General features: G+C 40.1%; 3 protein-coding genes across 4 annotated transcripts; 2 read left to right on the top strand and 1 right to left on the bottom strand.

Annotated features, from left to right (window-relative positions):
• The first annotated feature begins 22 nt into the window (after nucleotides 1–22).
• Nucleotides 23–6,701, top strand: rnf121 (ring finger protein 121). The gene is made up of 10 exons (XM_079355676.1): nucleotides 23–65; nucleotides 849–1,024; nucleotides 2,787–2,824; nucleotides 3,030–3,171; nucleotides 3,535–3,689; nucleotides 3,788–3,895; nucleotides 4,562–4,682; nucleotides 4,759–4,892; nucleotides 5,649–5,750; nucleotides 6,162–6,701. The coding sequence occupies exons 2-10, from the start codon at nucleotides 947–949 to the stop codon at nucleotides 6,280–6,282; spliced, it is 999 nt and encodes a 332-aa protein (XP_079211802.1). The 5' UTR covers nucleotides 23–65; nucleotides 849–946; the 3' UTR covers nucleotides 6,283–6,701.
• Nucleotides 6,702–7,582: 881 nt separating this feature from the next.
• On the top strand, nucleotides 7,583–9,691 carry LOC306831534 (interleukin-1 receptor accessory protein-like). Of its 2 annotated transcripts, XM_079355690.1 has the most exons (5): nucleotides 7,583–8,234; nucleotides 8,315–8,356; nucleotides 8,440–8,502; nucleotides 8,662–8,791; nucleotides 8,922–9,691. In XM_079355690.1, exons 1-5 carry the CDS (start codon nucleotides 8,210–8,212, stop codon nucleotides 9,100–9,102), a joined length of 441 nt encoding a protein of 146 aa, XP_079211816.1. In that variant the 5' UTR covers nucleotides 7,583–8,209; the 3' UTR covers nucleotides 9,103–9,691. The 2 variants fall into 2 exon arrangements, with proteins under 2 accessions (XP_079211816.1, XP_079211817.1); XM_079355691.1 differs by lacking the exon at nucleotides 8,315–8,356 and having other exon boundaries at nucleotides 7,584–8,234.
• Nucleotides 9,692–10,122: 431 nt separating this feature from the next.
• On the bottom strand, nucleotides 10,123–14,535 carry nlrc3l1 (NLR family, CARD domain containing 3-like 1). Its single transcript, XM_079355663.1, has 6 exons — nucleotides 13,637–14,535; nucleotides 12,935–13,036; nucleotides 12,691–12,768; nucleotides 12,490–12,598; nucleotides 12,161–12,401; nucleotides 10,123–12,049 (listed from the first exon to the last, which is right to left on the bottom strand). The coding sequence occupies exons 1-6, from the start codon at nucleotides 13,807–13,809 to the stop codon at nucleotides 10,503–10,505; spliced, it is 2,250 nt and encodes a 749-aa protein (XP_079211789.1). The 5' UTR covers nucleotides 13,810–14,535; the 3' UTR covers nucleotides 10,123–10,502.
• Between the last annotated feature and the right edge of the window lie 1,607 nt (nucleotides 14,536–16,142).

The raw sequence follows: 16,142 nt of genomic DNA, 5'->3' as shown, positions 1-16,142 counted from the left end.
CAGGCCTTTTACAACATGTTATTTCAGCTTCCGGGAGGAATCAGGCGGGATATTTCAAACAACTGGTTTGATATAATTATTATGTTTCTTTTTTGCAGAAGCAGCACTGTAATATAAATGATAAGTCCCAAAAAACTATGAGGATGGTATTGAAAATGAGGGAAACTTTAATGCCCTTTAAATAAATACCTTTTAAACGCCACAAGCTTTTAAACAAATAATATTGGCAGTTTATGGGTTTATCTCATACGTTTGTTTGACCACAAAGTTTGACCAAAACTTTGTGTTTTACTCAAAATGTAATATCTTTCGTAAAATTATCCTGATTATTTTTTGAATTGAGGAGACATTCATAACATCCATAACTCCATAACCATATATTTGTAACACCGATCGATAAAGTATCCTTATCCTTATCTAGATTTAGTGCCTCTAAAATAAGTTTCTCATTCAAGAAACCAAAATAATAATTGAATGTTAGAGTAAGATGATATCTCCAGGCAATACATCAGGAAACAATTGTATTTGAATATACAGTAACTAAGTTAGGTAACTTCTTATTTTTATTCTTTTTTTTTTTTTTAACAAAGGTTCAACATAAAGTGTGTTCAAAATGCACCGTAATGAAAGCATAGACTGTAAAAATAAAAAAGCAACACATTACTTTATAACTTATTACTTACTTTATAACTTTACTTTACTTTACACATTACTTCATACAACTTGCTATTTATTACAGTAGCCATAACAGTTTTTGTTTGTGTTTCTTTTTTATATATACAAACAATTTCAAAAAGTAACATGTTTACCACTTGACCTACATTTACATCCGAACTTTCTTTTGAAAGGGAAAGGGCAAGTCCAGGCTGGATGTGACGTCAGATGCCTGCTAATGCTAGTGATGCTAATGGTAATGGACCCGGAAAGGTAAGGCAGCACTCCGAAGATGGCCGGGGTGTTTGATGTGGAGGTGGATGGTGTAGAGCACGACCACGGACTGGGGCATCATGATGAGCCGCAGCAGGTGAGAGTGAAGAGACGCACTAGTTTATTTCAACGATTATAAGAGATTTATATCGGGTTCAAGCTGCTGTAGTGTGTAATCTGTAGTGTGTGCTAAGAGAACCTTAGCTTTAACTCGTAGGTTTAGCCTATCGTACACATAAAAATAATTTATTTTAAACAAAGAGGGGAGAGTAAGATTACATGCGTTGTCCTTGTAGTTTCATTGAGTGCGTTTTTTACAACATGCTGGGCGAGTGAGAAACGCCCTGATGAGAAACTAGCCATGCTAAGCTAACTAAGGCCAGCTTGTAATGTGCAAGTCTTGCAGCAGCTTTAATTTGGTCGACGTGGCATGTTACTTTTTACATTTTTATAAATATTCATGGAGGTGCAGTTCGACACATCCGTCGTTTTCTCTACTTTTTAAGAGTCTGACACACTGATTTGTCGGAGCTTTAATAATCTATTACAGCTGAGGTGTCTGATCAGGTCAAAGGTCACGTACGGTTATGTCCATATGGTCACATCTGCGTTAAAGGGACAAGTGGTGTCAAGTTAGGGGGAGTAACTGAACCACTTCCTGTGGCGTTTCAAACTTCAAGTTAAACACAAACTAATAGAGCAGGTGTGACAGAGGGAAGAAACTAGAGTTAGATGATAAAGAAGGCAGTAGAAATGTACTTGATGTGCTTACAGAAGACACACGGTACCCTTATGTTTGGGTTTTTATTGATTTAAGCTTTGGTTTGAAAGGAAGTGACAGATGTGCCTCTGCTTGTGTCAAAAAGAAACAATTAAAGATGTTTCATTCTGGTGGGTAAAATAAATCGTTTTCAATCAAGCATGGAGAGACTCAATATGTACATGTAGGGCTGCATGTCACAGTACCTCTCACGAACAATGTGCATGCCATCTTTTTTTTAAATTATTATTCATATATAGAATAGAATGCCTTTTATTGTCATTATATAGTTGTACAACGAAATGATTTAAAATGGTTTTCTCTTGAAAATATCTATTGTGAACCTCAGTGTTTTCAAGGGCCAGCAGTCAAGTCTTTGTTTAATTGTAATTGTATAATTGTTGAAATATTGGATCCAAAAGTTGTGTTTTCCCCCCCTTGTGTTATATGCTGTAAAAATGCATCAAAGAAGCAAATGTTTTACATTTTTACTTGAAAAATACGCAGAATGAGTTATCAAACCAATTTCGCAATTAATTTCTTTCGATCAGTGAGTTTCAACTTGAATGCATTCTTAAAGCAATGGGTTATAAAGTGTAGGATTTAACAGCAGAGGAGTTCATTTCTAACCTGAATTAATGTTTATAAAGATAGGATGCACTGAAGACAAGGAAACATTGCATTGCTTTCTCACTACCAGCTTTTCTCGTCAGCCACAGAATGGTTGTTAAACAGGCCGAACAGCCTGGGAGTGACTAATTGCTAAAAAATACGTTTTGTGATTTAATGGCTTCTTAATCTACCATAGGCCGTTCCCTTTGAGTTTTCTCTCAGATTAAATGACAGCAGTGTGAGAGGTCACGCGTCAAAGAGTAGTTTGCTGTTACTATTTAATTTATATTTCTTCTCGGTCGTTTAAGAAAGACGGATATTAAATTATTGTCACTGTTTTATAAGGTTTAAACATGCACTGTGCTTAGCAACCCTACATTGGGTTTCTTCCACACTGTTTGGTGTAATTATCCTTTAAATGACAAAACTGACATTTTCTGATCAGTTTTCATTTAATTTAATTTGGTCTTTCCTCTTTTTTTTGTAGTTTGATTTGTCCAAGCTTTCACCAGAAGAGAAGTGGAGGTTAGTATCTTTGTAATACTTTAACACTCTGTCTCATTTGAACATGTTGACTATACAGAGCCCACTTGTGCTAGGTGCCAGTGCACTTTCCTAACTTCTGGGTAATGAAGGGCAGCACATGTATTGGCACACCTAGCCTTCTTTTCTGAAATAACAACATGTAGCTATGTGACATTAGCTGAGTGTGTTCCTTTTTCCTTCATAGGGTGGAGCATGCAAGAATGCATGCAAAGCATAAAGGCCATGAGGCCATGCACGCAGAGATGGTGCTCATCCTCATAGTCACCCTTGTGGTGGCACAGCTAGTCCTTGTGCAGTGGAAGCAGAGACATCCAAAGTCATACAATGTAAGACACGCTGCTAATGCAACCACATCATTGAAACACTGTTTGTTTTGTGTACACATGAACTGTGACGTGAACATGAGAATTAGAGAGTATGAACAAGCACAGACCTTTACTTTCCAAGTCACTTTTTAATTTCATTCTCTACCTTTGTGGCAGCACATGACTTCAATAGACAGACAGATTCTTTATTGATCCCGAGGGAAATTCAAAATATTTTTTCTGTATCAGATGGGATGTTGAATTTTCCTTTTTGTCTAGTTCTGTGTTTATAGAATGTATTCACCTTTTTGTTGTATTGCAGTGTTTAGTTTTTTTGTACTTAAAACGCACACCTTCTAACTTGTACACTCTGCTGTCTTGTAGCTAGTGACTCTGTTCCAGATGTGGGTAGTTCCTCTGTACTTTACCACCAAACTTCACTGGTGGAGATTCCTGAGCACATGGTTCATCTTCTCAGTCATCACAGCGTACGTCTCCTACCGTGCCACTCGCAAGCCTCTGGCCTGCACTACACCGAGGTATGACACCCCCCCCCCTCGTTTGAGGGTCACCATATCCTGTCACTTTCCAGTCATCACATACACTCAAACACACTGTCTCTCTTTGTGTTCTGTAGGTTGGTGTATAAGTGGTTCCTCCTCCTGTACAAGATCAGCTATGCCACAGGAATAGTTGGCTACACGGTCGTTATGTTTACACTTTTTGGTATAAACTTAATATTCAGGTACGTACGGTCACGTCAACGTCACTTCAGTTGTGTTAATGGAGCTCAATCATGAACAACACTTTCAGTGTGTTTTCCTATTTAACCAGTGTACATAAACCATTCTAATACGTAGTTTACAATCGACAAGAGGAGTCTTCTGCTTCAGGATGCAAGTTTAGTTTTGCCCTCTGTCAAACATGAAGCTCCTTGCTGCCACTGCAACTGTTTTGGTCTGCACTCCAAAAAAAAAACACACCTGAAAGTCACTAAATCCTAAATCACAGCGGCCTCACTCGTCTGTATTCGTCTCTTGGGTATAATGGTAGAAATACAAGGCTATTTTTTTTTTTTGGGCCCAGTTCAGTTGTGCTCTTTTCACGATTAGATAATCAACAATCAGTGAATTCACTCAGGTTTCCAAATCCTCAGAGCTCACAAGTTATACAGTCATTACTGCTGTACAGTCAGTGTGTGTGTGTTAGTGAGACTTCATCATGAATCTACCTGAAAATGACAGAGTTGAGACAAACCTTGTTTTGTTTTGCTTTTGTCGGCTTGGAAACGTATCAGCGTAACAGCTGCTGTCTAGAATTGAAAGCAAGTTCACGTTCTTTGAAATGCAGTTTCATGAGCTGGTAGATGTCGAGCAAACACCAGCTGAGCCACACTGTCTTCTCTGTCCAGGATAAAGCCGGAGGATGCAATGGACTTTGGTGTTTCCCTCCTTTTCTACGGGCTGTACTACGGGGTTCTAGGAAGAGACTTTGCAGAGATGTGTGCAGACTTCATGGCTTCAACCGTTGGGGTAAGGTGTGTGTGCTGTTAGAGATAATAGCTGGGACTTAGAGTCTATCTCACCTCTTATCTTTATTTGTTTGTAGTACTACAGCGCATCTGGCATGCCAACAAAGCACCTCTCTGACGATATCTGTGCCGTGTGCGGTCAGCCGATCCTCGTAGATGTCAGTGAGGAGGGGATTATCGAAAACACTTACAGATTATCCTGCAACCATGTGTATCCTTCTTCTTGAGACAGCGCCTCTACCGTCATTCAGGAGAAGTGCAGCTTCATGGGGAGTATTTGCACGAATGAATGTTTCACAGAAAAGACAAATGCGTAGGTGTGTTTAAGAACTGTACTGTTTACCCGTCACAGCCCAAAGGGGAATTGCCCATGTTAAGTTGACCTTTACGGCAGACAGCTGATCTTATGGAGATCCGTTCATGTTACCTCTTGATACTTCCTCCATTGTTGTGCTGTGTTCACAACACAACGCACACCTTTTTCATGCAAGTTAAGTCTGCTGGCGTTCTCTCTAAATCACATGACACAAACACACACACACACTGAACTCAAACCAAGCATTCTCACCAAATGAAAACTAGCAAACCAACATTCAAATTATTAGATAAAGAAATAAAAATGTAAACGAATGGAAAAAATCCCAAACAATATCAAACTCTCCAACACTGAACCAAAGCTAAAAGATCTGACCTTTCCTTAATGGACTTTATTTTTGCCCTTTTTAAATCCCAAAATGTTTGGGTTGATTGATACTTTAATATGTGAATGTTATTATTATATTCATGAGAAGGAACCTCTTCGTCCCCATGAGATGACGTGGTTGTCCTGTTGTAACTTTTTATTAGCTGAGTTTTATCGGTACATAAATGGGCTTCTCATATGTTGCAAACGAACATTTCTTTAAAAAGACTGATTTAACATTTGTGTGGATTTGAACTGCTGTGCCGAGCCTTAACTCACTTCCAGGTTCCACGAGTTCTGCATCAGAGGATGGTGCATCGTGGGAAAGAAGCAGATGTGCCCGTACTGCAAGGAGAAGGTGGATCTGAAGAGGATGTTCAGTAACCCGTATCCTTTCCATTCTGTCGTTCTCACACATGGGAGCTCCAGCTGCTTTGGCCTTCTTTTTTGCTGGAAACATGCATAGAGCTGGCCTTTTTTATTGGCTGACCTCAAAACATTCAGTAAGTCCAGTCATGCCTGCTTACTGGAGACGCACGTTATCGTGTAACTAAGTGGAAGTTTAGGTGTTTTTTATGATCGGTCTATTTGGAACAATATTATTTATAGGTTGTATACCAAGTTCCTGTTCCTTTTTGTGCTTCATCTTTTACACACTGAAACTCTTAATCATGTAATCACTTTTAAAGAAATGACCTCTTGTTCTTATAACATCAGTTGATAATGAGCACCTTTTTCTCGCACTTTAAATGTTTTTTCATGACACCTTTGTGGTTTCCTTGACCTATATGTTTGTAGCTGGGAGAGGCCACATGTCATGTATGGACAGCTTTTAGACTGGCTTCGCTACCTGGTGGCCTGGCAGCCCGTCATTATTGGATTTGTTCAAGGTATCAACTACATCCTGGGTCTGGAGTGACCTGGGACTGGCAGCAATGGACACAAACGCCATACGGAGTCGATGTGCACTGGCTCAAAGGACTGAGGGCCTAACATTGGACTAAAACACCAATAAATAAAGTGTCTATACTTTTGTACATATTTATAGGCACATATCTGTATTCACGGTTGATTTGAATTTTATTAGTAATTTGAATTTTGGATGTCTGTGTCTTTCCCCCAAGATTTGTTACACAACGTTTCATCTTATTAATCCGTTAGTGTACTTTTTTTGGCCTAGTAAAACGGTTGTCAAAATCATTAGAGAGGTGCTTTTTACTAATTTATGTCTTAAATGTTGTTGATACTTAATTAAAAGATCTTGCTGGACTTTTGATCCTCATGTCTGATGGCTGCCTGTCAAACATGAGTAATAAATATTGACTGAAACCTTAATAATTCCTCCTAAACTCCCTTTGCCTCCGAAGCACACGAACACACAATCTGGAGACTTCCTCTGCGTCATCTAAAGCGATCGCTCATAAAGCCTTTTGACCCACTGATTCCACATTTTGAACTGCAGTGACATAAACGAGGGTTTCCTTTTCGCTCACAGTCATGCGTCATGTGACTGGAGGCTTCCTCATCATTCCTCATACAGTATTGATGGAACTTACGGGATTCGAAAATGACATCAGTGTTTTCATAGATGTGATTTATTTCTGTGCAAAATATAAAGCACTTTAAGAAGTCAGTTCACATAAATTACCACAATAACTAAAATCCCACCTGCAGTTGTATCTAGCCAGAGGCATAGAAACTCTGCCACGTGGGATTTTGTTTAGTTCTCTTTCTTCTATGTTGATCACAGCAGAAAAGTGAACCAAAAAAAATGATATAGCAAATCATGGGCAATACAAGCATAACTATCTGCATTGCTCGACTTAAAAGAGACTTTCCATATTCAACCTAGAAAGCACAAGCATTTGGTCACTTAAACCAGTGATTCTCAAAGTGGGGTCCCCAGGGCTCCGCGAACCGTAGCTTGGGAGTCTGCGGAATAATATACAAAAAATTGTAAAAGTGTGCTGCATCATTTAAAAAGCATCTCTACAAACTGGGAACTCTTGCACTAATAAAATCAGCTATTTTGTCCATTACTCCCGCCCACTTTATTTTTCTGCCAATAGATCAACTCTGATATATGATTTTGACCGTCACTTCATAGTCACTAAGAAAAAAGAAATGTAAAAAAAAATAACCACATTAGAGTCAATTTTTTCTCAGTTTTTAAAATGAATTACTTTGAAAGTATAAATGCATTAATACATTGTATTTATATATGCTTATCAACATAATGAGGGGGTCCTTGAAAACATTTCTAACCTGAAAGGGGTCCATGATCCAAGAAAGTTTGAGAACCTCTGACTTAAACTACTCATGTTTCGAAATGGAGCAGAAGGAGGAGAGACAATGGTTCTCTTAGAATTCATTGAGACTCGGGGACAGTGTGGAGACTCTGGTCTGATGCGTTGTGTAAAGATGGTAAATTATAAAGCTTCTAGTCACTAAACATCCCTCACAACACCAGCTGTCTTTACTCTGACCTCTCCATCAGCTCAAAGAATAAGCCCACATGATCCATTTGTTTGGTTGTCAATGTTTTAATTGTTATTAGATAATACACATCACATGACCCGCGTAATGAGTAGGTGTTTCGTCCATGCGTCCTTGAGAATTTGTTTGACCATCACTTTATGTTTGGACATATTTCAACCCGCTGGATTAGTCATCAAGCTTTTTTTATGTAATCACAATTTTACTTCCAAGATGAGTGGGCATTTTTCGCAGGAAATCCCCTGTCATTATTTACTGAGGTTAAGTAGAGGAAGTGCATTCTATTTGAGTGTGTATATAATCCACACTCAAATAGTCAGCCGCACAAAGCTCTCACAGGAGGAATCACCATGAGGCTGTCATCAGTCGTCAAAGGTAACCCTTCTTTCTTTTACCAGCGGTCTTTTTCACTTTATCATGGCATTGCTTTTAATTGCGCCATTTCTCTGCAACAGCCTTCACATTTCTGCGTCTGCTGCTTGCAGATGGACTTCCAGGTACAGTATGTTATGTATATAACAAGGATTTATTTTTTGATCAAGTCTGTTTTTTTTTTTACTTACTCAAATGTCATCTCCAGTTTCCAAGGATGAGTCTCCAGAGATCATTGGACCTGATCATGTTCAAATAAAAGCTCATCCAGGTAACAGTACACAGACGCTACAAACTGAATTATACGGCTAACAAAGTGTTTTTAAAAGAAAAAGCCGACTTGTTATATTTTGAAAGTTTCTTTAATGATCATGATAGATTTAATGCAGCTATACACCGTTCTGATGAGTCTGTATACATGCTTTTGCAGGTGATCAGCTGTTTCTTCACTGTGAAGCGTTTGCAAACTGTGAAGTTGACATGGCCGTCATCTATTGGATCGTAAACGGTTCTTTCCCTGAAGAAACTCCCAGCAGTGGCAGAATAGTAGAATCAGAGGAGTGAGTAAGATTCACAGCAGAGAGCTGTTATTTTTCATCTTTTAAATACTGCTGTTCAAGAAGCAGGAACTTATTTTGACATCAGTTGCCAACCTGCATCTCAACATATAATGTGACTTATTTGTTTTAGATCGACTCTGGAGGACGGTGCCATCCTCCAGAGGAGTTTACTGTTGAAGAAAGTCACATCAGAGGACCTAAACTCCACCTTCACCTGTGTTGTGACCAACGCTGCAGGAACCGCTTTAAAGAATACAACCATCACAACCAAGAGGAGTGGTTGTAATGGAGGGAGGAAGAGCAAACACTAAAAAGAATCTGTCAATAAATGGCTGTACTAAAGGAGAACATGAATGTGGAATATGGTTGGAGTTATTTGCTCTTAAATAAATGACAAAGTTGAAACAATTCAAAACTCGTCCACTGCTTTAGTTCTTTCTCAGATATTTTCGTGTAATTGTGTCATTTTTTTCTGTCTCCAGGGTTCATCATCGCTAGAACTTTGTTAATCTGCAGAAACACACAGAGCCCAACAAGTATCACTCAGATGAAAGCTGTCACTCCATCTCTTTGTCTTCACTGTGTTATGTACCTGCATCCAGTCATGAACAGAAGCCACCAACATCATGAATGACCAGCAACAAAACGTTCATGTAAAAAACAAACAATCAAACAAACAAACACTTGACCTATATTGATTATAAAAGCATCATGAGTGTTTCAAGGTGCCGTCAAAAAGCTCATTTTAAGGCAACAGAGTCAGTAGGCACAACATTGAATGGACTGACAAATAAACCCGTCTGTGTAGTTGCCATTCATTTAAATGATTTAACATTTTTGATTCACCTTTTCTTTTTCTTTTTTTACAAAGTAGAGCAGAGTGAAAAAAAAAAAAAAGAATACTGATAGTACGTATTTTTATGGATTGCTTTATCTTGATAAATTTGTGGATACATCTTTTAATTGTGTCGACCATGTGAGAGTAATTCTTATGTTTGTGAAGCTGTAATACGTACGTGTGTAAGAGATTACAGCAGCAGAGTTATATTTGCTTTACAGCCAACTGTCTTCTTTGTTCGAGCCTTATAGAGACGCACACAAATAGTCAAGTGGGCTGTCGATCAGAATATAAGGAACACTGTGAAGAATACTTTGGCCAGTAACTGCAAGGTTCTGGTCATCAAGCATGTTGTCAATCATTGTGAAGTCTTGATCAAGCATGTTGGAGTAATTGTGATGTAGTTATGTTATTTCACCATGGCTAAATAAATCTAAGATGACCCACCAGTCTGTTCTCCTCATTCACTCAACACAGAAATAAAACCACCTCCTTACCTTTGGATGAAAGTTGAAAATATTTAGTTTGTGGACCAAACAAGATATTTGAGAACATGATTTTGGGTTTGCACACAGACAGATGAATGAGTTAAAGGCACAGTTGATATGATAGTACTGATATGTCTCTGATTGAAAGGCACTGTGATTAAAAAACAAACAAACAGGAGAAGTCTTCATGAAGAACTAAAAACTCACACACACATTGACAACCTCCATTTCCTTCACACATTGCTCATGCATGGTGTGTTTTTGCTTGAATGCTTCTTTAGTGTACGTTTGCTATAAAGGACAAATGTTTCTCCCCGGGGATAGACTCACATTTTGACAGTTTTCCTTTGAAATGATTGGAAGTCAAAATAATGGACGCACTGGTTTACTGAGTTGAGGCGGACACACCCAGCTCCTCCAGGCAGTGCTGTAAGTTGCTTGCTCGTCCAGGGTGAGGACTTTCTCTGATCTTCTTCGCGATGAGGGCTGCAGCATCTTCAATGACTGTCGGCCACTTCACCGAAGAGGGGCAGAACGTCTGGAGGAGCTCCATGTTGGTCTTGCTTGCCATTCCAAACAGGAAACGAAGGAAAAGGTCCAGTTTCCCACCCTCGCACTGCAGGCTTCGGTCCACTGCGCTCTTGTACATCTCCATCACCTTGTGTCCCTTCAACATCCCCTTGAACCTGTGTTTCAGCTGCTGCTCGAAAACGTTCTTCCCATGGATTCTGAAGGAGAGAAAGGCGTAGAGGGCAGCCAGATACTCCTGCATGGTGGGGTGGATGAAGCCGACGACTTTCTCTGACAGCAACACGAATGGTTTTGTGACGTATTGTGTGCAAAGCCCGCTGTTAGTCACCGCCTCTTCATCACTGATTCCAACCTCCTTCCAGTCAGACTTTGTGATCTTGAACAGGCCTTGTTCCAGCATGCTAAAGGCCAACTTCCCCAGTTTTAAGAGGAAGTCTCTCTCTCGTTCAGGGTCAAGATCCGGAGCTCTGAATAAGCGATGTTGACGCGTGAGCGTCAGCAGCAGCTTCGTGTACAAGTGGGTGATGCTTCGGGGCAGCTCGGCATGCGTCCCCTGCTCTGCAAAGAGGCTCTGGCACTCATCAGCCACAAGCGAGCAAAACAAGGGCAGGTGGCACATGATGCGTAGCGTTTTCAGAGAATCGATGTGTGCAATAACACGAGCCGATTGATCTGGGTCCTGAAATCTTACCTTGAAGTACTCGTTCTTGTCAGGGTCAGAGAAACCTCGGAGCTCTATCTCATCAAAATGTGCATCCCAGGGAATGCAACGCTTAACGGGCGGCCGTGAGGTGACGATGAAGAGGCCGCGGTAGAGAAGCCTCGCTCTGAGAAGGTTGACGACGATGACGTTCAGAGTGGTGGGATCCGTGTGGTCACAGAGAAGCTCAGTGGACTGAAAGTCAAGGTTTCCGTTGTACTCGTCCAGCCCGTCGAAGACGAACATGAGTTTGCAGTCATCAGATCTATATTCCTCATCCCTCAGTTTTGTTGTCTCTGGGTAGACTGTTTGTATGATCTCCAACAGCGAGACCTTACAACCCTCGAACTGTTTGAGTTCTCTGAACGTAAACGGAAACAGGAAAGACACGTGTTGATGTGAGCGCTCCTCAATCCAATCGAGGATGAGTCGTCTCATCGCCGTAGTCTTCCCTGAGCCGGCCACTCCTGTGATCAACATCGACTTTAAGTTGGTCTTCATTAAGTTCTCAGAGCTCAAAATATCCTTGGTAGAAAGCCGTTTCCCTTCTTCCCGGTTGCTGTCCAGCTTCTCTATAGTCAAGACCTCATGTTCTATATTCGGGCCATTATCACACGTGGTGGTGATGTAGAGATCTGTGAAGTTGTCTTCTTCACCGTATTTCCTCTTCAGAGTCTCGCATAAATCATAACGTACCTCATCTGAAAAAAGAAAAAAAACATTGTTTACATTATTTCTTTAAAACAGAAAACATGTTACCACTGATATCAAACAAACAGTAATACGACATGAAGATGCAGGAGCTGCCTTACTTCTCAAGCACAAAGTCTGGAGATAATTAACCGTCTTCTTGAGCCCCATTTCCTCCAGAAGGGTTTTGGTGATCTGCAAAGACACCTCCAGGTTGTAACACTCGAGAAGCCGGTCCACCAGGTCCAACATGTCCATGCCATGCGGAGGAGTGTTAAAAGACTGTGGGTAACGCTTCCACAGCATCGCCTTGAACCTCTTAATGTCACCTTCTGACAGCTTCCCGAGGGTGTTACAAATAGCCTGATACCAAAAAGAAGGATGCAAGTCAGTGTTGTGCTTTTAGACTGGAGGATATGTTCTGCTTTCAAACGTATAAAGAAAGACCGACCCTTAAAGTGAAGGCCACTGTCAGGGAGGGATGCCTTATCTCATTTGGGTCCGTCATTAATTCAGGTGTGTCCATCAGCTCGGAGGCAGCTTCCTCTTCGGCTTTATCCCTGGTGAGGTCACAGAGGAGAGTTTAAAGATTCTTCAGGATCAGACTTACATGTGACATCTGAAAGCAGCATGAACTGGTTGGATTTCTTACTTCGTAGTTCTCTTCTCACAGTCGTCACTGTCAAAGGAGTAGCAGCTAGAAAACGAATCGGCTCTGTTCAGCTGGACCCTAAAACCAGGACGCAGTAAGGCTTCAATCATTACTCAGGCCGAACAACAAGTCAATGCTGAGGTACAGAAAGCAGGTTGGGTGAAAACTCGTTCAATTGAAGCGACTGAGAGTTGATTGAAAAAACTCAAATGAGCTTTTCTATGTGTGTGTGCGTTTGTTTTACCCTGTGGAGCATCCGTCCCCGTCCTCCATGATGTCTGAAGTCTCCTCACTTGTCATTGAACAGTAACTGAGAGCTGGAGGCAAGGCCTGATCCACATAATGCCTGGGAAAAAAAGGAAAGGATGACAGAATGGTGATTAATTACTTAAGGGCCAAAAAAAAAAAAAGGACTGCAGTAGCCGGATAAGAAGATAATTAAAAAAGCTTAAAGTGAGCCCTTTTTATATATGAGAAGTATTATATTTCTTTCCTTGGAGTCTGAAAATTCTCATAATTCCCATTTTTGTGTATATTGTTGAACATGAAGGCTTCTGACACATCCAGACAGCTCCCTAAAACAGTCTCAGAGATTTCTGTGAGAAGATGTTCAGATGACTGAAGCCTCGGTGTTTCCCATAAAATGCTTCAGGAAGCGAAGAGAAAACAATCGCCATCACATGGAGTTGGTCCGTGGACTCAGCAGATGTGCGTTTTCAAACAACAGAACATGATAACTCAGCATGATAAAGTAAGAGAGAAAGAGTTCTTCACTAAGGAGAACGCCTGAGCTGCCGTTCCGTCACTGTTTCTGCATTCGATGAAAGTAACGATTTGGACGTTTACATCTGGGGAGAGTTGCTACTCCTGCTACAGATCTTGAAGAACCTTCTCTAAAACTCCTTCACTGCAGGGACAAAGTAAAGCTAGCGAAGAGTCTCAGTACCGGTGGATAGCTTCCATTGGACTTGGGCCCAGGTCGAGGGAAGGTCTCCTCTCAGGGATGTAGAAAAGATCTTCATCTTCCACATGTTCGTTCTCTCCTCGAGCTGACACTGCCTCTCCTATCGAGGAGCTGCTTGGCCTTGAGGCCGTCACCTCCATTTCAACGTCGTCCATCACACCGTACAGATAGTCAGCCAATGACTAACAGGAGGAATATTCACATCCTATTTTCCAGGGCTGATCCCTCAGGACAGTAACCAGAGACCTGCAGAAAAAAACACAAACACGTCAGCTCTCACAGTTGTTTTAAGAAGACCAGATTCTCAGGTTTCTGCTGTTGGAGCTCTTAATCAGCCTGCGTCTGCACTCCATCATGAAAGTGATGCTCTATTATTAAGAAAACAATAACAAAAGACTCCTCTCTGTACTTTGACTTGTGTCACGAGAGCATGAAATAAAAAATGGGGACTCAATTCAAAGTTCAATGTACAAAAGTAAAGAAATCCAGTCACCATCAAAACACAAAATACACACTGAGGAACATTCAAATCAAAGGCTCAGTCTTCACATACCAGCATCAAGTTCTTAAAACTACAGATAGTAGACATGGGAACATTAGAAACCTTTTAATATGAAAACATTTCTGAAGGGTTGAATCACTCCGCTGTCTCTTGGGTTTAATGTTGTTTGATATTTGATGCTCTTTAGTGTCAAACACGTTCGCTGGTTTGATGAGTTCAAGGTTCTCTTTAATAAAATATGCAAGCAGTGATGACTTTATACCACACACATAATGGAGCAATGAAAAAATTAAAGCAAAAACAACACAATAAACAATAAAGCTAAAACATACACAACCATATGTTGTCAGTAGTGTAAAGTCATACTCTAAGGTGCAGAGTTATTTGGGCTTGCTTTCACTCACGGTTACTGTATTATCATTATTATTATTATTATTATCATTGTTGTTATAACAGGTGTTTACAAAGTGCTTTGATAGACAAAGCAAAGGAGGAATATAACAGATTAAGCATCAATAGTCTACAACCTTCAAACACACGAAGAATATAGGTGGAAACAACGGGTCTGAAAAGGTAGTTAACACAAAGCACCTGCAGAAGTGAATGAAAAAATAAAAGCTGTAACAACGCCATAAGCATTAATGATCGTAAGATGATTTGATATTGTAAGAGGATATTAAGATCAAATAAAGCACCACATCAAAAACAGTACGAGGAATATATAAATGGAGTAAGAGCAAGACAATGAATAGAAGATCAAATTAAAAATCATTTTTAAAAGATCACATTAAACATAAAAGTCAGTAGAAGTAGTTGGGTTTTTTTTCCCAGAAGTAACTGATTCAGTTTATAACACAAACCTTTAGGATTTCTCATACTCAAAGCAAACTGCAGATACTGATATGTATGTGCTCACTGCATCTACACCATGTCTCTCTTATATATAAACCATAGGTACTGTTTAAACCATAGGTATAAACTATAAAACATAGGTATAAACCACAGGTATAAACTATAAATATAAGCCACAGGTAAAAACTAAAGGCATAAACTACAGATATAAAAACAAGATAACAACTCAGTTTATCTGTCTGACAGGCCGCGTTTTCTGCTACATGGATTTTCTTAGCTGCTCTAACTTGGCAGCTTTATATTCTCAAAATGGGACACTCTATATATGAGAGTCTGTTTCACAGTCCTACGACTTACCAACAATACCTCCTCACACACAAATAATCATTTTGACCATTTACAAACGGTGACACATTTTGCTAGTGGCGCAGAGACAAAGTCCAAACCACAAAACCAGTAATAAGATACATAGATAAAAGTCCCGCTATACATAAAATAACATTTAAAAACCGTCAAACAGGTGAATGTAGCCACATTCAATACTTCAATACAGTATTTATACTTTGGTGTTATTCATGTCAAAAAGGAAATTAATGTTAGCTTACCATCGTCAGTTCAGTCCAGGAAGCGAAACTTCCTTCTTCTTCTGAGGCTTCCGGTAAGATGGCGGAGAAGATGGACGTGCCGTGAATAGCTCTAAGCGGCAGGACCCTGAATCAAAAAAGTTCGATTCGAAAACTCACAGAAAATATCTCTCAACTTTACACGAAGTTACTAAAAGGCATTACGAACGAGTAAATAAACCCAGTTACCAAGTAAACGAGCTTATTATCTAGAAGTTCCGACATGACAAAAGCTACCGCTAAAGCTAATATTGAAGCGTTGCTAACCCATGACTACTGCGGATCAGAAATGATGGAGACGGACGCCAAAGGTACCAAGAACATCTTATCATCGCCCTCTAAACCACCAGTGCCTCAAAAAAAACAAAAAGGAGTTGAGGACACAGGTGCTGGAAACACTGCGGCAATCCTGGCTGCAATTGGCACTCTTCAAAGCATGATGGAAGATTTCAAAACGGAGCTGAAGCAAAATACTCTCACTATATCCAACATCGCAAAAGCTGTTGAATTT

This window comes from Symphodus melops (genome assembly GCF_947650265.1).
Source record: "Symphodus melops genome assembly, chromosome: 11".
Classification (NCBI taxonomy): domain Eukaryota; kingdom Metazoa; phylum Chordata; class Actinopteri; order Labriformes; family Labridae; genus Symphodus; species Symphodus melops.
This window is presented reverse-complemented; position numbering and strand designations above follow the sequence as displayed.

Bases quoted from the DNA above. Each gene is read 5' to 3' on its own strand.
- rnf121 (XM_079355676.1), top strand. From the start codon at position 947: ATGGCCGGGGTGTTTGATGTGGAGGTGGATGGTGTAGAGCACGACCAC. The intron at 3,690-3,787 runs GTATGACACCCC...TGTGTTCTGTAG, and splicing joins CTGGCCTGCACTACACCGAG to GTTGGTGTATAAGTGGTTCC. The intron at 5,751-6,161 runs GTATCCTTTCCA...ATATGTTTGTAG, and splicing joins AAGAGGATGTTCAGTAACCC to CTGGGAGAGGCCACATGTCA.
- LOC306831534 (XM_079355690.1), top strand. From the start codon at position 8,210: ATGAGGCTGTCATCAGTCGTCAAAG. The intron at 8,357-8,439 runs GTACAGTATGTT...TGTCATCTCCAG, and splicing joins GCTTGCAGATGGACTTCCAG to TTTCCAAGGATGAGTCTCCA. The intron at 8,792-8,921 runs GTGAGTAAGATT...TATTTGTTTTAG, and splicing joins AGAATAGTAGAATCAGAGGA to ATCGACTCTGGAGGACGGTG.
- nlrc3l1 (XM_079355663.1), bottom strand. From the start codon at position 13,809: ATGGACGACGTTGAAATGGAGGTGACGGCCTCAAGGCCAAGCAGCTCC. The intron at 13,037-13,636 runs GTACTGAGACTC...TTTTTTTCCCAG, and splicing joins CCAATGGAAGCTATCCACCG to GCATTATGTGGATCAGGCCT. The intron at 12,599-12,690 runs GTAAGAAATCCA...TGACCTCACCAG, and splicing joins TGTGAGAAGAGAACTACGAA to GGATAAAGCCGAAGAGGAAG.